This window comes from Lingula anatina, chromosome 4, assembly GCF_051362555.1.
Source record: "Lingula anatina isolate TDL-2025a chromosome 4, LinAna3.0, whole genome shotgun sequence".
Classification (NCBI taxonomy): Eukaryota; Metazoa; Brachiopoda; class Lingulata; order Lingulida; family Lingulidae; genus Lingula; species Lingula anatina.
Genome location: NC_141770.1, coordinates 27,005,224 through 27,028,956, shown reverse-complemented (window position 1 = coordinate 27,028,956; position 23,733 = coordinate 27,005,224). Strand labels below are relative to the sequence as shown.

Genomic DNA, 23,733 nt, shown 5'->3' with positions numbered 1-23,733 from the left:
TGTACGTATGTTCAGTCCTTGGCCCCCTATTTTGCATCCCACCGTCATTTGTCCCCGTTCTCTTATACGATACAGAAAAGGCTTTAGCGTAATCATAGGCAACATTATGGTAGTCCAAAAAGTCAGTCACCGCTGGCGCTGGGGAGAGCGTCCTTCTCTTCTTCTTCTTGTTGTATCTGCAGCGTCGACATGCCAAGAAAGCCAAGATGGCGACCAGGATGACGATCGCAACGGCAGCGAAACTCAGGCAATTGATTAGATCCAGTCGCGCTGTCGTAACCACTGTAGGTTGGATTGTACTTAGGGCCGTGTCTTCACCTGAGGTATGAACTAAAACTGTTAACCAGAGACTGATGAATTTCGCTTTTAATGGTTAATCAGAGTTCGAAAAAAAATGACTGTAGATCTTGAATTTGTCAACAATTTTGAACAAGGGGATATATCATTGCAAACACGATTCATTTTTGTGTACACCTTTTTTTCATAAAAGTCTTAATACATTGTTTAGCATATTAACTCAGCCCCCCCCCCAAAAAAAAAAATATAATAAAAATCCAATGAGTGATCCAGTTTCATAATACGTACAATCAGAATGACTGAATGACCCTGGCGGTGACGTTTTGTCCCCTTTAAACTTGATACACACGGACTGCCCTCGGCGCTCCTGGTACGTGTTTGCTGGACAAGAATAGCAGGTTTTAAGGACAGAGTTGTATTTCGTGCCAGGTGGGCACTTCACTACAAAGAGAGGAACAGAACTAATATATAAGTCAGTAAATGAAACAATAAATAAATGACTGGGAGATTGAACGAAGTATTTACAGAGAACATTCTGAACTTGCAACATTATCTTTTTGTAAAATGACCCTACCCAGACGTTGCCTACTCCGTTTTCATTTTTAGCTACCAGTTGCATTTAAATCTGTCCTACCCGCGTTTAATAATTTCCGAAAAACATATTTTGTGTCGACATACCCTGCAGTCCTGCAAGGCTAGTTATCTTTTCATTATACTTTTGAAAATAATAATAACACATAGAGATAAAAACCTTCAAATAAAAGTATCCTTCGAGATTGAACAGTAAAAAGACTGAAAAGACTGGACGTTAGGAACAAAATAAGTTTATTACACTGGCCGAACACCAATTTCTGAGTAGGAGTATACTGTATTGCTCGAGTTTTCGTTGAAAATTCCATTTGGCGGAATATCCGAAAGGATACCTTAACCTCTGAACTCGAGGTGAGGCTTGATGGGTTTCCAGTAGTCTGTAAAACTGTGGGTATATGACTTCCACTTACCGCAATATTTGTCCAGAACCTTCATCTGCCCTTCACCACAAGTTGTCTCTTCCTTGCCAGACGATCTATTTCCAAAGGTGTAATTTCTTCCACCATATTCAAACCGAAACTGACTGCTGCCGATGAAGTTTGTCACATTCTCTGCCAGAGCTAAAACATTTTGATACTCATCCGTGCTGTTTTTCTCGCTACGAAAATAGAAAAAAATATCGTTTTTATTTATTTCTACTTTGATTTTAGATTGTATATGTTGATTGTTGCTAAATGTAATAAAGAATGCTGACGGAGCAGAGGGTTATTACCAGTAGGCCTACTAGGCCACACTCTGCAAAACACTCATAGGCACTAAACTGATGACAAAGAAGAAGTGTTTTAAACTCAGAATTTGGCAAAATGCATGGGACTAGTGGAGAGAGAGAGAGAGAGAGAGAGAGAGAGAGAGAAAGCTTACGAGAAAGTCACATTAAGAGCCAAATTCACAATAAGATCCCCCTCGTGGGTGTCTCGGCGTCTTCTGTCCTCCTTCCTACAGATGACCTTCACCTGTGACCTTTGGCATAACTTAATTAAATCTCCTTCGGGACACAAACCAGCTTCTCTCAGCCACTTAATCAGCTCACCCACGACAAATGGCTTGAAGTAGTTATCATCCACACAGGTTCCTGGATGTTCCACGTTAAATATGAGTCTATAATTCCTTGGTGGTTCCAAAGCTGTAATGAATGGACCTCAAATGGTTATGTTCGCTGTGCTTGGCAACACAGAAGAGGTTAGCAATGTTCAGGATAAGGCTTTATACTGACACAAAAGTTTAGGGGGTCCAAAATAAATTCATTAACGTCTCAACATTAGTTACTAGTACTAGCAAGTTCTGTATGTGTTTAGAATAATTGTTACCAACAAAGAGGCCAAGTTAAAATCCTCCACAAACGATGTCCTCCTCCTTGCAGTAACTTACCTTATAAGAATGAGTAAATGCTAGCAACAATGTGCCTACTTGATTAACTTAAAGATAAGTAAGAGTAATTTAGCATAGATGACAGCACAGTGAAAACAAGCACACTCACTAAGACAAGCCAGTGTCTTAACAACGCCCCATTTGAAAGGCGGCTCCCACTTTCCTTCCGGGTAACACACAAAACTTGTTGGTACATCCGGGTTCTGTCTTATGTTTCTAGGGAATGACAAGCAAGTGACATTACAGCGCTCTTCACCCCCGCCAGCTGGCTGCCAGCAGCGTAAAGTTCCACGGTCCGGAACCGGGATTGTATCTGGGCATTCTAAAAGATTAAGAATAGGACATGAAATATTGCTCTTATCTTGATTTCGAACAAGCCACTCGTTCAAACATATTTTATGTTTTCCTTTTAGCGCAAAAATACCAAGTGGAACAAATAGTATGCAGAGTTATACACGCACACCCGGTAACGTTTGTTCCAAAGTTTTATTCTCCACACGAATCACACTGTCGTCCTCCACACAAGCAACACATTTTCTCTTCTCTTTCTCTTTCTCTTGAAATATATATTAAAACGATTTTTTTCAATTCCCATAGCCTTAAAGTCAGATGAAATGGCAGAAATAGTTAATTACATTACTGCATATTGTGTTCTTAAAAATAAAAAGTACCGAAACAATTGTTCTGGGATTTTAGGCAACCAATGCTTATATACACTGGAGTGTATAAGATACAAGGAGTGTTAAAGCCATTCTGCATGCCAGTATACGTGCCTGTCTTTATTTTCTTCACTTCTACGGTGAAGTTGCAAGTGGTTTTATTTCCTGCCTTGTCTTTGGCAGTGTACGTGACAACAGTTTTTCCAACGGGACACACATCGCCTGAAAAGTATTCACAAGTTAATCGTTTTACCGTTTCAGGCTGTTGGCAATATTTCAAACATTTGGCGAAACGATGCTGCATTTAAATTAAGCAAAGTGGGGTTTTACTAGTAGGGCAAATATGATACCAGGGTCATAGTCTCTTTCGATAGTAATGTTTCCTGGGTAATCTATGGCTTCCGGTGTAGGACACGTGACTCGTGACGTGTTGAACTCTGTGTGCCGTTGCATGTCTTCTGAACAACTGGAGAAGGCTAATTGTTTGGTGACTGAAGCAAATCCATATACGAGGGAGGATGGTAAAATGATAACATCAGGTATATGCATATTCATCTATCCAGATATCTATAAACTACAAGTGTAACCAAATCAAATCATGACAATGTTTAAGCAGTTATTATTTTTCAGAGATTGTGTAGTTATTGTGGTGAACAATCTTCATTTTGTATCATTTTCCCATTTAAAGTTTTGTATCCTCTTATTTATTATACATTGGGTATATTGTTATGGTAAATTATGAATCATCACAACATCACATTTAATTCATCAATCAGGTACATGTACTGTGATAAGTTCCCCAAAACCTTACCTGGAGCTGGCGACGTTTTTTTTTTGCTGAAACGAAAGGCAAAAAGTTAGAAATTAATAACCTCAGTGAAAACGTGAGCTCAGTTGGTGATGAAATTACAGAAAAAGAAAAAAAAAACGCTTTATTGCACGAGAAATGTGTAAAAATTTATATCGCATCAGGTTTGCTTATAAATTTGATTTCACGTGTTGCTTAACGTATGTGAATATTAATTAACAGACATCAACAATTCACAATATATTAAACAAGTAAAAATAAGTCCAAAAAGTAAGTAAAAATGTGTCTAAAAAACGTCACTGTCACAAATGCAAAACGTCCAGCTGTGAAACGTTTTACTCACTTTGAAAATTCAATTATCATAAAAATTAATGGAACGTTCCGTTACCGGAACATACGTTACCATTTAGGGCTCTTTACATAATGTAAAGACAAGGTAAAAATTAAAAATTGAATTAAAATTGAGAGAGTGGTGGATCTTTGGTTATTTACACATACATGTTTTAAAAATTGAAAAAAAAAGGAATACAACTTTAATTCATTTAATTTTATTATTATTATTATTATTATTATTATTATTATTATTATTGGACACTTCAGCGTGTGAAATGAACTTGTATATTGGGTTTGGGTGAGAGGCGATATGTTCTCACCATGGGCAGTCCGAAAGCTGCCTACTACCGACCATATTAAAAAAAAGATTAAATGCCAAGGCTTGGATAACTGAATAAGAATGAATATTGTCCCAAAGAACCATAACGTTGACAACTGTAATGTCCTCATTACCATAAACCACACATTGCAGCAACGATGCGGAGAAATTGTCCATGAAAAAAAAAACATTGGGTGTCATGTCAGGCTCCCAGTGTTGAGATGGGGTGGTGGTCATAAAAGGCTCCCAGTGTTGAGGGTGTGGTGGTCACGAAAGTTGGATGTTACATAAGGCTTGTCTCCTCTGTGAGCTAGGGTTGAACTTTTTTTAATTAAATATGCTGTTATTACAGTTCACTACAGAGCCTGTGTGTCTATTTTTCGTCTTACTCATCTATACGCAGAATATCTGGGGCATTAAGTACTATATCTAAACGTATTAATTCATAAGTACCGCACCTTGTGAGTTTTGAGCAGTTATTAATTTGACTCCATAAGTTAATAATTAATTGCATACATATTCAGGGTTGTCACTGTCAGGAAACGAGGACAGTCTTGTTTCAGTGGCAGATTTAGGGAGGGGGGGTCAGGGGTGTCCTGACCTCCCGTTCGGTTTCTGAAAAATCACACTAATATTCCCCTCTTGAAATTAATGTTTCAACTAGCTGAATAAAATAGTTCTTAACCGTTCCAAATGACACCGTGTGACCTTCAAAACACCAAAATATTTTGGGGCTTTTTAGCAGACCGCAAACCACACCACAAAGGGGCCGAGGGGCGGCTTCGAATCTTCGAGGCTTGTCGTTCTTAAAATACACTGACGCCCCCCCCCCCCCTTCATTGTAACGGCACATTGCTCTATTGCTTTACCTCATCATACATTTTTTTTTCTATGCCCCCCACCCCTTTGGCCTAGCTTATCAAGACTGTACATATATTCATACAGTACACGGGGCAACTCCACACTGGACGTTTGAAATGGCAAAGACTACTCACAACTAAAACCCCCAGTTTGTGAACCGATTTGGCTCTCATCGTGCTCTATAGCGTCACAGGTGAAGTCAAACGTAATATCAGCGTAAAACAAAATGAAAATAACAGCATCTGAAATCATCTAACTAGGAACTTTCCGGGCAGACTTATATAAAAGCAACATAACTTGAATTGATTCAGTGGCAAGCATAACGTCATACCAACCTGTAAACTGCGGTCAGCAGAAAAAAGGATCTTCCAGGCAGAATTATTTGCCAAATATATTTTTTCTCCAAATTGGCTTCGTCGCAATTACTTGAATAGAAAACGCATCAGTTTATAGATATTTGAAGTTTTTTTTAACGATCCCATCTTCTAATGTGGTTGCTAAAACTAAAATCGTCCAATTGTGCTCTTCAACGTCATTGGTGAAGGCAAACTTAATCTCAGCATAAAGCAAATCAAAGTAAAAAAAAATGTAACCTATCTAGGAACACCCCGTGTCGGCTTCTTGAATAAGTGCTCGTCTTCATGATGAACTTTAACAACGTAGATGATAATAAAATATTAGCAGACTAGCGAATGAAATACATATGTACGGCTCACGGTCTGTTGATTGTTATGGTCGATAAATACATGTACAGCCAAACTGGCCCTCTGGGTAATAACGTAGAAAGTTTCCATTTGATCTTTAACCTGCCAACGAAGCTTCTCTGGCTCCGTGGTAACGGCGCCGTCTTGTCCACAACTAAACTCTGATACGCTGTAAAAGCAAACCGAAACCGCATTTGCTAGTTCTACGTACTTGGCGCGGGATTTCCAGTGCTATTTTTGCTTATTATTTCCGGCAGAGGTGTGTATTTGAAAAGGTTAAAATTCACTGATAGAAGACGATAAATATAGTAAAGGCCTACAAGGAAAACGAAGAAACAGGTAAGGTAAATGTAGTATGTGTCCATTAATAACTTAAGTTTGAAAATCCTGCATCGCTATCCAGTAGTGTTAGTATAGTGTTAACAGCAGACACATGGGACACCCAAGGTAATCTATCGATATTTGTGAAACTTCCGCTCTGCTGCAAAAGCAAACCGAAACCGCATTTGCTGGTTCTACTTACTTGACGATTGGATTCTCATTTGTGTCATTTTTGATCAGTGTTTCCGGAGAAGGGGAGTATTTGAAAAGGTAATGAATTGTTGATAGAGGCCCATAACGATAAGCTTACAGGAAAAACAATTTTGCAAACAAAATGTAGAATACATGTTAGTTTACAAGAGTGTTTCCCGGAAGAACGACAATTTAATGACCAGTTTTGTTAAATGATCGATTGGGTTTGATTTAATGGCAGTAGAGCTTGAAACTCAATCCTCGATATCAAGTAGGGGAGGGTGGGGCTAGTCCGCCCTCGGGGCAGTTCCGCACACCCCCCATACCTAAAAAGTGAAACGATGAATCACACCCTCCGCCAATTTGAGAAGTCACATTGTATGTGGAAGCGCGTTAAAGTAAAACTCGCGGCCTGTAAAACCACGTAGTCTTCCTCGTCAGTCAAAACTCGTTTTATTACATGGTAAGTAAATTGTTCAGACTCTATTTATTGTCTAATTTTGTCGACAGAGTATATATTTGCAGTAAGTCATTTAATATGTATGTTATACAGGGGGTATGGCCTTATCTGCGACATATTATTGGTTTGCATACGTATTGCAAATATTATGCAATCACGTGTTTAACAAAAACAGTCCTATTGGGGCAAGTCCGCTACTTTTGCACTGGGCTAGTTCACTCCAGGGCGGATATGCCTCATTACATAAAACCTCTTGTTAAACATATTTTCTGATGAAAGTTGACGTTTTTTAATGTTCTATTTTTAAACAGGTACTCTTAGAGTATTCGCATGGTGATATTACAATGGCAGATTTAGAGGGGGTGGGTCAGGGGGGTCTTTCGATTTCTGGTCCCCTCTTGAAATTAGTATTCTAACTAGCTGAATCATAGTTCTAAACCGTACCAAATGGCACCGTTCGCCCTCTTAAGAACTAAAGATTTTCGGGCCCCACTCTACGCCAAGTGTGGGTTGGGTTGGGGGGAGGGGGAGGGGGGGGGAGCTTTGCATCCTCAGACCCCCCCCCCCTTCAAATTAACTGACAGATATAGAAAAACTGGCCAAGAGAATGTAGATGATTTATTGTTGATAATTGATTTGTTGTTGATAATTTTAATAAACATTTTGATATTTTGGTCAAAACTGCTGTGTTTTCATTGGTGCTGTCGTCTTTAACATTAGTTATATTTTTGAAAAGTTACCATAGGCAAACAATACTGAGGAATCGTTAAAGAGTGACTGCTTAAGTTGCTGCTGTTACTCGATCTTACTGATTAAAATGCACAATGTTGGACAAACATTTCTTATGGATTCTAGTATGTGTGTGGACTTGCCCCGGGGTGGGGCAAGTTCGCACACTTGGACTAGACTTTTTAAAACTTAATTTACTCTCATATAATTTACAGTGGACGCCTGATACTTATCCATAAGAAAGGCATTTAAATAACCTTCCTTCTGACAAATGTCTAGGAGCCTGGGGATAATAGTATGTCTCTCATGCGAATTTTTATGAAAATGGTGCGGACAAGCCCCACCCTCCCCTAGTGTCAGTACAGTGGGTTAACAGCAGAAATTTTGTGTGGATATGTACAATATAGTTTCTCATGCATCCAAACTATTTTAAGCACCTATTTTAAATGTGATATATATGAATGTGAATGTTACACTTATATTAAATTTACTTTATCGCCATGTATATTTACTGAACAGGCTGCTAATCTATCTTGTCAACTTTCTGTATGTGTGAGGCCCGAATTCTTATCATAGTCGTGGGGGACACAGTGTGCTCGACGATAGCGGAGTAATAAAACTGTAGGTCGCATTGTAAAGTAGGACAGACATCCATTAGATAAAGATGATAAACTGTATACATGTACCAGTACAAACTTGTACATTGTATTCACAGCTTTCTGCTTGTCTTTGCAGTAAAAATTGTGTACACAGCAATGATGGACGCAGTGGGGGTAGAGGGGGGCACAGTGGGGGACGGAGTGGGCTTAGGGGAGACAGTGGGGGGAGGACACAGTGGGGGTAGGGGGACACAGTGGGGTTAAGGGGACACAGAGGGGAAAAGGGGACGCAGTGGGGCTAGGGGGACACAGTGGGGGGAGGGGGACGAAGTGGGGGAGGGGCACAGTAAGGATAGCACAGCAGGGAGGGCATGGTGCCTAAGGACAAAGTGGAGCACAGTAGGAGAGGGGGTCACAGTGTTAGTTTTTCTGATAGCTCTTCTCTCATATTTTTCCCTCCCCAACCAAACCATAATAAGATGAGTATAACGTGGCAGAACCTAGCGATTCGTTCTCAAGCGCCTCGCATGCAATGTGGTCAAATTGCCTCGTCGACACCCCCCCCCCCCCTTCGCAGAAAGGTCTTGGGTCCACCATTGATACTGTACCTATTATTGTTTATAAACTATTAGAATATAACGTTTGTTTCAGCCTACTAGCCGCAATGCCGATACTTGATAACAAGGCGTACCAGAAACAACTCCGTACGTGGATTGGTGACCCGGCCTTGAACTTTGACCTTCTGTACAGCGCCTCCAGAGACGGCTGCAATGGTCAGGCTTTCCATGCGAAGTGCAACAACCAAGGTCCGACTGTTTCTGTTGGTCAGAACAGCGCTGGTTACGTCATAGGGGGATACACAACCATCGCGTGGACATCACAAGGAAATTATTTAAATGATCACCGTGCATTTCTGTTCCAGCTCTTACCAAACATGGTAAAGTTTGCTCGCAATGGGAACGGGAATGATGTTTATGACAACGCTACATACGGCCCCACGTTTGGAGGTGGTAACGATCTGTTGTTCTTTAACAATTCATACAATAAGTCTGGTGCTTATTTCAACACAAATGGTTACTGTCAGATCGGTAACAGTTATAATGCCAATGGTTACAACGCCCAAACATTTAATGGCAACAACAAAGCCTATCTCGACATTGAAGTGTACGCCGTAAAACGTAAGTGCCATTGTTCCTGACAACTGTATAATAGCCAATGACTTCATTCCTAGTTTTAAATGATTTTTTTCTCATTACTGAGTGAAATATTAGAGAAAGTAAACAAAATTGCGAGGTTTTTAAGTGAGTGTTTGTAAAGTATAAAAAGTATTATCTATTATATGTGCCATTTTATTTACATTACGCGACAATTAATACCTGGACTTCCTATCAATATTAAATGATATAAATATACATGGTACCTTTTTACGGCCAAACTAATAAATATTTGTACAACATTAGATATGTCTCTACAGGAAATTTTTCTCTAATTATCGTTATTATTTTACAGAGGGAAATCTGGAAGATGAATTATATGAGAAAGATAAACCGTGGCGCAAAACTGACATTAATGACTGGAGTAACAAGGTACATGTAGCTCTTTGACGTGCCTCAATGAAAAATGGAATAAGTAATGCTATGACTTTAACAAGCCTTCATTCTTACTTATTGTTGTAGTATACTCCACTGTTTTTGTGTTAATAAGACTGTAAAATTATTTATCAAATTCCGAAGGAATTAATATTTAAGTTTTTTTTTTTTTTTTTTTTTTTTTGAGACACACTCAATTATTTGTCAAATTTTATAATATTCTTACTACTATTGACTCTTATAGACCAAAAATGGCACCACGGAGAGCTCTGCATTCTGCCACCGTGGCGCCACCTTTACATTTGTAATTTGATTTAGGAATCTATAGCAAGCAGGAGCATCCACAAAAATGAATTTTATGAAATTTAACATTGGAAAAAAGGCACATTTGGGGGTGGCTGTGTAGCTGTTTAACTGTTTTTACCTTTTTTCTCAGACTAAAGACAAAATTTTTGATGAATTGGTGTCTTACTCCACTCCAAGCCCAGCCAAAGTCCCCGCCGCACGGCTTCTCCTGGTGGGCAGTGTGGGGGCGGGGAAATCCAGCTTCTTTAACACCGTGCGCTCTGTGTGGAAAGGCAAAGTGCGCAGCCAGGCGGCGACCGGAACGGCACCCCATAGCCTCACAACCAAGGTATGTACTTGCATGATATCTGTTTTCCATTGGTATATGCAGGGGGTGCATACGAAAAGCAGGCTAAAAGGGTATTCAATGTACATATATTTACAATTTATCAATATGTGTTTTGAAGGAAAAATCCAGGCACAGGTTCGCTTCTTTTTGTATGTACAGACACAGATGTGTCTGTACATATAGCCATCACCTGCGTCTGTCGTCGCCGTCGCCGTCATCGCTGTCGTTGCCGTCGTCGCCGTCGCCGTGCACTTTTACCGATAACACGATAAGTGGAAAACCGTTTTTTCTTTTGGCTTGAAACTTACAGAACTGATGGATATTCATAATAAGCAGGTCAAGTTCGAAAATCAGCATGATCGGGCCATTAATATGGAAGTAATGCATTTTTTTCACTTTTTTCAACATTTATGCAACACCAATAACACAAAATTTGAAAAACCGTTTTACCTTTTGGCTTGAAACTTACAGAACTGATAAATATTCTTAATACGCAGGTCAAGTTCGAAAATCAGCATGATCTAGCAGGCCATTTATATTGAAGTTATGCAGTTTTTTTCACTTTTTTCAGCATTTAGGCAACACCGATAACACAATATTTGAAAAACCGCTTTACTTTTTGGCTTGAAACTTACAGAACTGATGAATATCTATACAGTGGTCGGAATAATTTTGTTTCCGTTGTACACCGGTGTTACATCGTTCGAAATGTTTTAATCCCTATCTTGTGAATAGAAGGGGGCGGACAAACAATGGAGGGCCGTATAAATCCCTTCAAAATTCGAACGCACAAACACAATAGCTTAGGTGGAATAACACAATACTTAATACGAGTGAACCCCATGACGCCGGTTTCTGTGGCCCAGCGCGAGCGTGACAATCCGCTGTAACTAGGTGTAATTAACAGCAGGATACATCAGCCAGAAGGTCCCTATTGTTTGTTGCGGCGATAGGATTATAGCTTGAAGAGGCTAAACCCATGCTAAGGCGTGCCACGCGAAGCGAACTGTCCTTTAGTTCACTAGTTTGGCACGCGCAGCTGGTTTTTACTGTTGCTAACAAACTGCTAGTTAAATTTGTTATCAGTTATTTCATCCTATATGAAATTTCCGCAGTCAAAAATTGAACTAATTATTGTTTGTTTGGTTGAATTGCATGAGCGTCAGCATCAATCTGTCTCAAAAAATTCCTATTGCATTAATTTATAAATGTATAATTTATTTATGTACTTACGTTTTAATTTGAAATATCTGCATTCAAGCGTTCAAGTATTTATAAAACATTAATGATAATGAAAGAGGAATAAGGAAATAACATATTACTTATAGTATGCTTATATTATAATATTGAAATTAAATGAGGTGCATTGACATAGGCGCAATGACAATCCAACTACAACGTGCAACAGGGGGAAGTCTGGCTGTATGATCATACAATATACGAAAGTACGGTCAATTAAAAGTGTAAATCATCAGTTAAAGAGGAGGGGGTCTTACTATAGCTCGCTATCTATTGTTAAACCCGACTGTAATTATCTCTCGAACAAGCTTAAAGCATGCCTATACAATTAATGTGTCTCCGGCTGCCGTTCAGAAACACCATGTCGAACATATTTTGCTACAGTAAGAAACATGGTACACAAGCGACTTGTTTTACATCACTCAAGAAAGGATGCATACGTGCGACACCAGAGGAAAAACAATCAAGTATGCATCTGATCCATTAATAGTAATTGCACAGTGCATGTTACTAGACCTTTGTCCTAACTCAGTAGTTAGGAATAGGATGTTTGGATAAAAAGCTTCTATTCAACTCGATGATTCAACTCAACTCCGATGAAACACGTAACTGAACCCTCTACCCGAACCTGAAGTCCCTTTAGCTGAAACAAAAACTGCCCCTTGAACATGTCCATTTTTTAATCGTCAAATGATTTGTGATTTCATTGAACGTCTTTGATCGAAAGCTTTCAAGTGACAATAACCGAACCGTGTGTTGATTATTTATTGAAGCGTAATTAAGTTTATTCAACATGATCTATTTTGTAAACGATACTTGCCAAGATTGAGCTTGGATTGATCACCGTCACTATTTAGCTACTCGCCTATAATGCGTGCTGAACGACAGACAACTTAAAAATATTATCTGTGTAACTGTGCAAATGAATGCATTTAGTTAAAATATAACGAAGCCGGCATTTAATCCATCGAACATATTTATATTTGTTCTTTTAAAACCAGTGTAATGTTAACGCCAAATCAAAGCAAGCCTTGCAGACTGGTTTTGTTTAAACTGTTGTGCATCAAGTAAAGCTAAGTAAAGCCTGTTTCTACTTTGCAGTGTTCATCCCAGCCATAAAACTGCATGAAGGATAACAAGACTCCGTAGACCTGTGCTTCAGGTTTCCAGGAGTCCCGTGTAACACAATAATATTGAAGGCCTGAGAGTAATACATATATGAGGCCGTGTATGAAAGATTTAACAAATTAGAAATTCAAGAATTTAAACATGCTAGGTACATGCACATCACTTAATAAGTCATTTCACAAAAATCGCATCTAATTGTTTAGATTAACCTTTACTTTTATCGATCTCATCCCATTGTCTCAACCACCTAAAAGAAATATAGAGAACATGAGGAAAAGTAACACGTTTACATGCAGGTGAAGGAGTTATACTTCAATATTAATCGCGAACAATAACAACAGCGACTAAAGACCGTTGCCTGTCTTTCACACTTTTACACAAACACACGAAGGTTTAATAAAGGGAGTCGCGGCGCGATATCTATCTCTTTCATTCGAACAAGCAAAGGGCTGACCCGAAGTAAGCTTTCTATACTAATGTCCTTTTTATTGTATATTGTAATTACTCTACTTGCTCGCCTCCATTGTCTTGAAAAAGGACAAAGAATATGTTGTATTCACACACGAGTTGAAAGAACTTTGCATAACTCCTTTGCCTTAAGTTGCATAATGTCTTTCTCAAGGTTATAATCAGTGTGAAGAGGGTGTCTTGCCTCATTTAAAAAGGGTGTTGATCTTCATACTGGTTGTTGCTTAACTTATGCTAATCTTAAACTTTTATGTACCAATATGGTTTTAATAAATCGCCAAAATTATGAATTTAATGAACATTGTGTATCAAACGTTTTGATACAATTTAAATAAATGGACGAGGAGGATTACGGTATTAGGTTCTATTTACCTCTGGCTTTAACTTCGCCCTGCTATATAAATGAACAAATGTTGCAGATCGTAACAAAAAACTTTCTTATAGTGTTTTATGACATATATGATTTACACATTTGATAGTGAAACACTCCTCGACTTTAACGAATCACCTGACGTAAACTGTCTACCCGCGCTCCCCGAAAAAACTGTTTCTTTTAATTTTGAAATGAATTGCTTTTAAGGCAAAGAAGTCCATTAAACCCTTTAGTCTCAATATCATTGTACAGCATGTTGTAATCGATATTTAAAAAAGTTAATTTTTGTACTCCGCTTTCATCGAGGATACCTCAAGTTGAGGTTACAATTACGTCGCTCGCCTATGCTAATGGAATATATAATTAAGGACAAATTAAGCTTTGTAAAGTCCCTATTGTCACACACCATAGATACTTTATTTTGTCATGAATGAAAAAATAGCCTCAAATTATCGTTTTGTGCTTAAACCTTTCATCACTTGAACCAAGATCTGTACTATAGCTACCAAGACGTACATGCATCAAGTTGGGTCTGCTGGGGGAGGGGAGCATTTAAATGATAAACGAGGAAGTCTACCTGCAAAAGCAGCAGCAGTGGTTTAAATAATCGCTAGACTCCTTTTTCTTTGACAGCAACACAAAAAGTGTTTAGGGAGAAAGTCACACAAAGACCAGACGTTGTTTTGTCTTCAGCATTTCCTCTTCCTTGTTATCTGCAATTACTATCGTCAATTAATGAAATCGAGAAAGCAATTAAGTGACGGCACATTGAATATAGTCACTAGGTGCATTTCGCTGAGTGTTTACAAGATCTAGCGACACATTTTATCGCCACGCGTACAAGTTTGATTAGTTTAGAAAATTAAACAGTTACTCTGGCGGCTCTCCGTCATTGCTATGAATCTGACATCGAATTTAGTCCAAAATATTAGTAAATTCAGAATTATTAGCTAAAACGTAAATTGCCCTAATTTGTCAGATAATCAAAAATGCCGGTGATCCACGCGGAGGGTACGCTTTCCTGAAGGTAGCGGCGACGAACGGCGACGATATTTTTCTGAATAGTGAACCTTTATTAGTTACGAAAAGCCCCCTTTTCAACAGGTGCGTTTTATTAATTACTTCATGTCACTAAGTTAATTTATACAGGCAAAACTTTATTCAAGAAAATAGTTTCACGAAATGAACGAGATTAAAATATAAGTCGGCACAAATATAAGGCATACAACAATGAGTCATGTTATGGATCATGTTATGGGCCATGTCGGATTATAATGGCATACCTTGATGCAAAACAGTCTATCGTTTCTTCCACCGCGAGTCCCTTTATTTAATGTAATGTATTACTCATTACCCGTTTCATTTGACACTCTCTTTTTTTATCTCCCTTCCCCTTTCTCTTGTTGGAAGGAGGGTAAATAATAAAAAAACTCAAAATCTGCACCACCAATCTTCAGAAAAACATAAGTCAACGAACCAGTGGGCTGATCCACAACATCCGACACAGCAGAATGAATCAAATAACAGCTAGCACAAATTTATATGCAGTTAGCTATAGTGCCACTACATGTACATACATAATCAGCTGCACGCGCGAAGCTGTTGGACAAAAGGATAGTTCGCTACGGGAGACCGTTTGTTTACATAAGTACTCTAAGGGGGCGTGGCTACACAGGCGACCAGGGGATTAGGCTAGTTACTATATGCCGTCAACAATCGTTTAGCGACCCTATCATTATACACTCTCTCTATTGTATTTTCCACCGCATTAATCGCAGTGTAATCTTCAAATGGTCCACGGGGTAAATGTACACATTCTTAATCCTAGTACGGTAATACGCAAGTCAAGTTCGAAAATTGGCATGATCAGAGCATTTTTATAAAAGTTTTCTGTTTTTTCACTTTTTTTCAGCATATATGCAACACCTATAACACATTTTAAGGAAAAGCGATTGGCCAATTGTCTTGAAATTCACAGTAGTGATCAGTGTTACTGAAATACACATTAAGTTTTGAAAATAAGCTTGATCAGTAAAGGTTTGGTGAAGTTATGCCTTTTTTTGTATATAATTGTTTTTTTCCTCAAATTTAATTCTCAGGCATGCTAACAGTCTCATTTTTGAACTAATTAGATATGTTAAGTTGTTCTTTTGACATTTTCTGCATCTTAACAACATTGTTAGTTGATTAAAAAAAATGATGGTAAACCTGATATTGTGTATTGTTTAATAAGTGTCAAAAATGAAAAAAAAAACACATATCTTTACAGTTTGTCAGATTCAACCATTCACTATGTTCAGAATTTCAGAATGGAGCAAGTTGGACATTTATAATTGTTCTATTGATATTTTTGCTTTGACAACATATTTTTGATTGATCATATAAAAATGACAGTAAATTGATTATTTTGCTTCATGTAAAAAAGGTGTTGAAAATGGAAATAAACTATTTCAATACAGTTTTCTCTTGTTTACATTTTGGGATTTTCAAAGTATGACTCTGAACTCTATAGGCTAGTCACATTTTCTGAATATCCATGATACTTTTATTTTATTATTAAAAAAAATATGGTTATTATGCTGTTAAGCATTGTGTAATATTGCATCAAAATTGAACAAAACCCTATTCTGGGCACTGCCTCCCTAATGGCGGTGAAAGGAAAACCATGTCACTTGCTCTTCTCACACTTACAGGAAAGAAACATATGACTGAAATACAGCTTCAGTTGAAAAATTGTCTCATTAGTTAATTGTTTTGGAAGTAATAAAGTTTTTTTGTGAAAATTTTTATCTTTCACAGGTTGCAATTTTCAATGTGGGACTTAGAGCTCCCTTGGGCATGAAGCCCAGTGGTAATCAAATTTTCTTAATGTCCATGTTTTTTATAGTAGATATTTTAAAATTGGTGGTATTTAATTAGTTAATCATTACGTAATGTTGCATCAAAATGACAAAAAACCTACTTTGTGCTCTGTCACCATTAATATTATGTAAAGTAAAGTGTTACTTTCTATTTTTTTAACTATTCTTACAAAAATTATTCTTAGGATTGACATACAGCTCATATTAGAGAACCAGCTCTATTGGATTATCATTTTTATTAAATCTATGAATTTTTTGTGAAATTTTCATTTTTCTCACTCTGGCACTTTCTAATTGTAAACTTGAACTCTGATGGGCCTGGAGCCTTATGCTTTTACTTTCATCAGTGTTACCTGTACGTTGTGCATAATTAAAATTTGATGTTGATTGTGCAGTAAAACATAATGCATTATTGCATCAGAATTGGCAGTCTCCTGTTTTATTTTGTACATTATTGTTTTCTGCTTTCTTAAGGTGTGACTTATGGGCCTGAAGACCTTTGATAGACAAATTTGTGTGGTCAGTCTGTAAATTCCCCTTGGGTATTCACTAGGCTAATTTCAGTGCTATAAACTCATTTGCCTAATTCATCATTCATCATTTAGAGCCTATAATGTTCCACTGTTGGACAAAGGCCTCAGCATGTTTTTTCCATTGTTTCCTATCCTGAGCCTCAGATTTCCAGTTTGGCCAAGGTTTCTTCTTCCAAGACTTCCAGTAGTCATCTAATTCATCCCTCCATCGTTTGACCGGCCTTCCTGTTTCTTTGTCCATACCTTGGGGTCCATTCTGTAAGCCTGATTGTCCACCTATTGTCCTTCATTCTTTTGACATGTCCTGCCCACCTCCATTTCATTTCTTTAACTGTGAGTAGTACGTCCTTGACTTTGGTCTGTTCACGTAACCATACATTTGTTTTCCGCTCTCTTGGATTGATGTTCAACATAATTCTTTCCATCTTTCTCTGAGCTACTTGTAGCTTCTGTTCCATGGAGGCATTCAGTGCCCAGGTCTCTGAACCATAGTTGATTGCCGGCAGCACACAAGCATTGAACACTTTCTTTTTCAGGCAGGTAGGACGGTTGCTCTTGAAGATGTCATTGTGCTTCCCATATGCTGCCCATCCTGCTTTTATCCTTCGTTGGATTTCTTTCTCCAGTGTTCGATCACTAAGGCTGAACCGTTGCCCAAGGTATATATACTCTTCCACTGCTTCTATCTCTTTGGTGGTGACTTTCACTGTGCAAGGGGTGGTTAGTGGTCCAAACATCACCTTTGTCTTGCTGGTGTTCATCTTTAGCCCACTTTTTGCGCTTTCATTTGCTAACGCCTGTAGCATTTCTTCTAGGTCTTTTGCATCATCTGCTACTATTATGATGTCGTCTACAAACCTAAGGTGATTGAGCCTGGTACCGTCTATGCTTATGCCCTTGTCTTGCCAGTCTAGATCCCTGAATATACGTTCCAATGCTGCTGTGAACAGTTTAGGAGAGATTGTATCTCCTTGGCGTACACCTTTCTTGATCCTGATCTTATTGGTGGTCTTGTGTAGTTTGACTGTTACAGAGCTATTGGTGTATATGTCTCTGAGGACGTCTACGTATCCATCTTCGATCCCTAGATCTTGCAGGGATGCCAGTATATACTGGGTTTCTACTGAGTCGAAGGCTTTTTCATAATCAACGAATGCTACACATAGTGGAATGTTATACTCGAGACATTTCTCTTTGAGCTGGTTGACAGTGTGCATATGATCAGTAGTGGTGTACTGGCCTCTGAAACCTGCTTGTTCCTTTGGCTGCGCTTCATCTAGTTGTCTTGTTAGCCTTTCGATCAATATTTTGGTGTAAATCTTGTACAAATTAGAAAGTAGGCAGATGGGTCTGTAATTCTTGATGTCTTTCCTATTGCCCTTTTTGAACATTATGATCATATTGGCGTTCCTCCATGCTACAGGAATTTCCTTCAGATGTAAGCACTTTGTGAAGAGCCTGGCTAATTCCTGAGGTAGGATATCTCCTCCTGCTTTTACCATTTCTGCTTTGATGTTGTCATTTCCTGCTGCCTTTCCATTCTTCATTTTCTGGACTGCTGACTCTACTTCCCAAGCTGTTATGTCTGGTAGATCGAATGCCTTTGTTGAGATTTCTATTCCCTTGTTGCTGTCATACAACTCTCCATAGAATTCTTCTACTCGTTCTAATATTTGGTCTTGTGTGGTGAGCTCATTTCCATCTTTGTCTAGAAGAGTCAGCATTATATCCTGCCCTAGTTGAAAGGATCTCTTTGCTCTTTTCATGCTCTTTCCATTTTCGATGGTCTCTGCTATCTTCTTCATGTTCTGCTTCCTGATGTCTTCCCTTGCCTTCTTCTTAATGGTCTTATCCAGTTCTGCATATTCGATGTTGTTTCTGATGTCCCTGTTGTTGTTTACCTCCGTTTTCTTCATCATCCGTCTTTTCTTCATGAGAATCCTCGTTTCTGTTGAGAGCTTCGAGTCTTTCATTTTACTGGCCGGTGCGACTTCTGATGCACATTCTAGGATGGTGGTCGTTATTCTATCGTTCATTTCATCTACTCCATTTTCACCTTCTAGCTCTAGTGCACTGAATCTGTTCGTTAGGAGGATTTGGAACTCGTCTTTCTTTTTTTTTTTGCCTAAGTAAGCGGCCATTAAATGAAATTTCATAAAGCACACTTGTTGATATTTCCCTGTAAACTACCAAAGGTTAAGCTCTCTGCTAGATAACATAGTGTCCATAATAAGGAAGCAGTGAATAGCAGCTTCATTGGAATTATATCTTTGTTGTTTTCTTATTAATTTTTTCTCCAACACTGGCATTTTTTAGATGTGATTTTTAACTCCCATCCACCTGAGGCTCTGCACATTTTCAAAACCACATAAGCAGTTGTATTGGTATTTATGTCTTTAAACAGGCTGTAATATTATTTTATGCACTGTCATCATTTTTCATATATTGGGACTTTCATCATGTGAACTTTAACTCTCATGATCCTGAAACTGTAACCTTATTGAAGGGGTGGATTGAGACCATTTTCTGGGTCTCCTGGAAGACAGTCAGATTTTAAAGTTTATATTTACGGGTTTCTGTTGGAAGACCATCAAAATGGAGGATGGATCAACAAAGATACTTTGGAATACTGTCAGAAAATATCTCTGGATCTGCTCCTGTTATTGACCATGTTACCTGTTGTTCATGATTAAAAATCAGTGTTGACTCACTGTGCTATTATAAGCATATATTATTGCAACAAAATTGACAAAATGACCTATTTTGCATCTTTTTTTCTGTTTTTTGTCTGTACATTTGACAGCTTTGCTGCCTTGTTCCTCTTTCTTTCTTCCTTTCTTTCTTCCTTATTGAGTGAATGTTATTAGTCATGCAGAAGAATAAGAATGATGAATAGTAATAACTCTGAAACCTGGAGAAAAGCTGGAGCAAACGTGACATTAAAGCAAGAAGCTATCTGGGAACAGGTGGAAATCCAACACTGAACAAGAAAGGAGGCCTCGGGTGTTAACCTCTCGCACATGTGGAACGGGACACTAATTCTATTGGAGACTATTCCTAGCCGCATTACAATAGATCTGCTGACCATTCCATCCAGGTCATTAACCAAGTGAAAGCTACGTGTATCAAAGTTGATGAGCTCAGGCCTACCAAACTACCAGACTTGGCACATAAGGATCCTGAATTAACCGGTATACCGGACCACACTACCCGTTTTCAAGGTGTGTGTCAGATCGCATTTCGGAGTATCAGTCAGAACACCGACAGGATGAGCCCGCGGTCGTCCTACAAACTTTGTTCTGGAGTATGATACTCCGAAATGCGATCTGAAACACACCTTGAAAACGGGTAGTGTGGTCCAAAATGCCGGTTAATTCAGGATCCCTATGTGCCGAGTCTGGTAGTTGGGTAGGCCTGGAGTTGCTTAATGTAAGTTGCAATGTCAGAATTAATAATTTTTATCTTTCTTTCTTATTGTTGTCGTTGTTGTTGCTCTTCTTATAGTATCGTGTGTATGCGATCCAAGGAGGCCACCAGACACCTGCGTTCCGTCTGTGTGACACCATGGGTCTGGAAGAGGACCAGGGGCTAGATGTGGTCGACATGTCCTATGTGCTGGATGGTCACGTGCCGAATCATTTCCAGGTCAGTGACGTATTAATTAGCTCCTGGAGTCGTAGATGTCCAGAGTCACAGGGAAGACAGAGGTGTTCTGATGGTAGAGGCCGGTGTCTAACACCCTGGCGAATATACTGTATCAGTCAATTGTTAATTATCCCATACTAAGACTACAGTGATGGGATATACAACGTTAGGCTAACGAAGATGATTCAACACTCTTTAAAATTTCCAAAAAAATGATCACTCAGATAATAAATGTTTATTATGCTTAAATTCATTTTTTTTTTATTTGAGTTTACCTTAATTTCACTTTGCATTAATGGTTCGTGATTTCTTTGTATCTTTGTTTAACGAAAAGTCTCTTACAATTTTAGTCAAATGTAGTAATTTAATAACGTGCAATTATATTTACATAAAATAAACTTTTTTTATTAAATTTATCTCCAGTTTAACCCGGCTGTGCGTATCTCACGTAAATCTCCTGGTTTTGTGAAGGATCCTGGTTTGGCTGACGTCATTCACTGTGTAGCACTTGTCATAGATGGCAGCACATACAAGGTCATGCCACCCAAGGTCAAGGACAGACTGCTGGCTATACGAACTCTGGCACGTGGCAGAGGTAATTTCTATATTTCTGTAACTGAAATTTAAAAGTCGATTATTTTTGCTTTTATATTTAATTAATTGCATGACAGATGTGGAGCGGTGGCGCGATTTCGAATAAGTTTTTTAACCTAAATAAACGGTTATGTTCAAGCAAACTATGCCAATTTTATTGATATATCCTGTCTTCCCTTCAACAACGTGTAACATGTATGAGTATCGCACCCATTAAAAAAGAACGACGTTCGAAAATTGGTATTTTAATGTTAAAGGGAAGACAGGGTATATCAATAAAATTGGCATAGTTTGCTTGAACATACCCATTAATTTAGGCAAGTGAAAGGGTGGAAGGGAGAAGTCTCAAGGGTAACATATCTGAGCCTCGCCTCACTGAGCATGTACATGTATATACCCGCACGAAAATGCAGTAGTATCGAAGTAGCAAAGAAGCATTAACGCAGTAGTGGTGTGGAGCATATTTGCAGTAGAAATGCAGTAGGCTATACTGCATTTCTACTGCAAATATGCTCCACACCTCTACTGCGTTAATGCTTATTTGCTACTTCGATACTACTGCATTTTCGTGCGGGTAGACCCTGTACACTGTACAATTATCTGTTGGGGTTTTGTTCCGGCGAAGTGCATGTAGTTTAATTGTTGATTGATGAAATATTCAGACTTGATTATTTGTAGGTACAATTGTCTTGCTGACTTAACCACAGATCAGTGTGTACAAATATTGCTTTGAGAGTAAGAATAAATTAACTGAAGTTTAAACTCTTGCAGATATCCCGGTCCACGTGGTCTTGACCAAGGTGGACAAAGTATGCAAAGACGTAGCTGAAGACCCATCTGTGATATTTCACAGTCGTCTGATTGAAAAGAAAGTGAAAGAAATCAGTGACGCATTCGGCATACAGAGTAATCACGTCCATCCCGTGAGGAACTACGAGTCCGAGACTTCTGTTGACCCCAGGCTGGACATCCTGACACTGAACGCCCTCAGACAGATGACCGGAAGTGCCGAGGACTACATTGAGGATCAACTCGACGACATGGAGGAGGAGACCGACACCCAAATGTCTAAGATTAATATCAAAAGTTAACTCCGAGGATGTCCGGAACCACACAAAATTTAGTAATGAATTAAAGGATGAGTGCGAATAACCATTGGCAAAGTGCCCATCTTCAAAATTTAAAAATAATTTGCTATTATAAAGGTTATGCATATATTTGTTGCATGGAAAAATAATATTTGGTTTGAGGCATTGTAACTTAGTATTTTAATGAGTTATATGGGGGGGGGGGTAGCCGGATTTACAATGTACCTGTTGTATGCAGTCTAATGAATCAGAGCAACTTGTTTCAGCATTTACCTGTTACATAAACAATTTTTTTCTAATGAAACTTGTCTTGTGATGTAAAAAAGAGTTATATGTTAAATAATTGTGGTGTGGCACAAGTAAATGGGAAAGTAATTATTGTTTTTTTTTTATTCTAGATAAGAGAGGGAGGGGTGGTATATTACGGTATTTTCTCACATAAGCCATCACTGAATTCACTTAACTGTATAAAAGTCTTGTTACTAGAAAAACTTGTTTCAGCGTATTTATTAATTTTATATAACTTTTCTCACAGACCAGCATTTGTTGGTCTAAATAATTGTATTTTTAACCAATACACATTTCTAAAGCATAGTAAAAATGCTAAAAGCAAAAGGCTATTACAGTAACAACAAAAAAATCATGTGTAAAAGCACTCTAAACAGCTATTTGGAATGTTTCCATAAACCATAAAATAAACAAGGTATAAATTGCACCAAAATAATGATAAGGTATAACTAAAAACTAAATGAAAATATAGTACACATAATAACAGTTATGGCCAATAATCTGTATGACAATGAAATTAAATCACCTAAAAAGTACTTCATATATGATTATGTAATGATAATGCAATTCAAGAGTTATTATACAAAATATACAAATATGAGTATAAAAAATGTATAATGAAACAATAGATAATTAATCAGATGTGCTGTCCAAAACACATTTTGTCTTGCTAATACTGTCACCACTTGATGTTGGTAAATGTGAGGTATCCAAACAGCCTTCTCCACAACATAATTTTCGATTGTATCCCTGCCTCATGTCAAACCCCATATACCACAGGACTAAAGCGATATGTGCACAGCTTCCAACTGTCTTGGAACCAGCTTTACACTGTCAGTACCCGCCACTGATGGGTCTAGTTTTGCTATGGGAGGTCCGAATCCATAATGTGTACTGGTGGCTAGATGTGTGTCTTAATTAACTATTTTGGATCTGATTAAATCAGGTGCATTCTTGCATACACTGATTTCAAACTGGCCATCTAGCAGATGCTCATCAGTATATTGGCTAGCTTGCTTTATCTGGTAAACTTCTGGTAATTATTATAGGCT

The 23,733-nt window shown here is 38.3% G+C and overlaps 2 protein-coding genes across 3 annotated transcripts; one reads left to right on the top strand and one right to left on the bottom strand.

The window, feature by feature from the left end:
* Window positions 1-517: 517 nt before the first annotated feature.
* Window positions 518-3,368, bottom strand: LOC112041518 (uncharacterized). The gene is made up of 5 exons (XM_087011498.1): window positions 3,266-3,368; window positions 2,366-2,578; window positions 1,750-2,011; window positions 1,299-1,486; window positions 518-738 (listed from the first exon to the last, which is right to left on the bottom strand). The coding sequence occupies exons 1-5, from the start codon at window positions 3,366-3,368 to the stop codon at window positions 518-520; spliced, it is 987 nt and encodes a 328-aa protein (XP_086867624.1).
* A 2,738-nt stretch (window positions 3,369-6,106) lies between these two features.
* On the top strand, window positions 6,107-22,435 carry LOC106166514 (interferon-induced protein 44-like). Of its 2 annotated transcripts, none has more exons than XM_087011856.1 (7): window positions 6,107-6,279; window positions 8,893-9,419; window positions 9,751-9,827; window positions 10,267-10,464; window positions 20,571-20,711; window positions 21,135-21,306; window positions 22,077-22,435. In XM_087011856.1, exons 2-7 carry the CDS (start codon window positions 8,906-8,908, stop codon window positions 22,394-22,396), a joined length of 1,422 nt encoding a protein of 473 aa, XP_086867982.1. In that variant the 5' UTR covers window positions 6,107-6,279; window positions 8,893-8,905; the 3' UTR covers window positions 22,397-22,435. The 2 variants fall into 2 exon arrangements, with proteins under 2 accessions (XP_086867982.1, XP_086867981.1); XM_087011855.1 differs by having other exon boundaries at window positions 6,107-6,284.
* Window positions 22,436-23,733: the final 1,298 nt, after the last annotated feature.

What these genes read in the sequence shown, in the direction of transcription:
- LOC112041518 (XM_087011498.1), bottom strand. Translation starts at nt 3,368, where the DNA reads ATGCAACGGCACACAGAGTTCAACACGTCACGAGTCACGTGTCCTACA. An exon ending in CGAAAGAGACTATGACCCTG is followed by an intron (nt 2,579 to 3,265) that starts GTATCATATTTG and finishes TTAATCTTTTAG; the next exon opens with AATGCCCAGATACAATCCCG. An exon ending in TAAGACACTGGCTTGTCTTA is followed by an intron (nt 2,012 to 2,365) that starts GTGAGTGTGCTT and finishes CATTCATTACAG; the next exon opens with CTTTGGAACCACCAAGGAAT.
- LOC106166514 (XM_087011856.1), top strand. Translation starts at nt 8,906, where the DNA reads ATGCCGATACTTGATAACAAGGCGTACCAGAAACAACTCCGTACGTGG. An exon ending in ACGTGCCGAATCATTTCCAG is followed by an intron (nt 20,712 to 21,134) that starts GTCAGTGACGTA and finishes ATTTATCTCCAG; the next exon opens with TTTAACCCGGCTGTGCGTAT. An exon ending in AACTCTGGCACGTGGCAGAG is followed by an intron (nt 21,307 to 22,076) that starts GTAATTTCTATA and finishes AAACTCTTGCAG; the next exon opens with ATATCCCGGTCCACGTGGTC.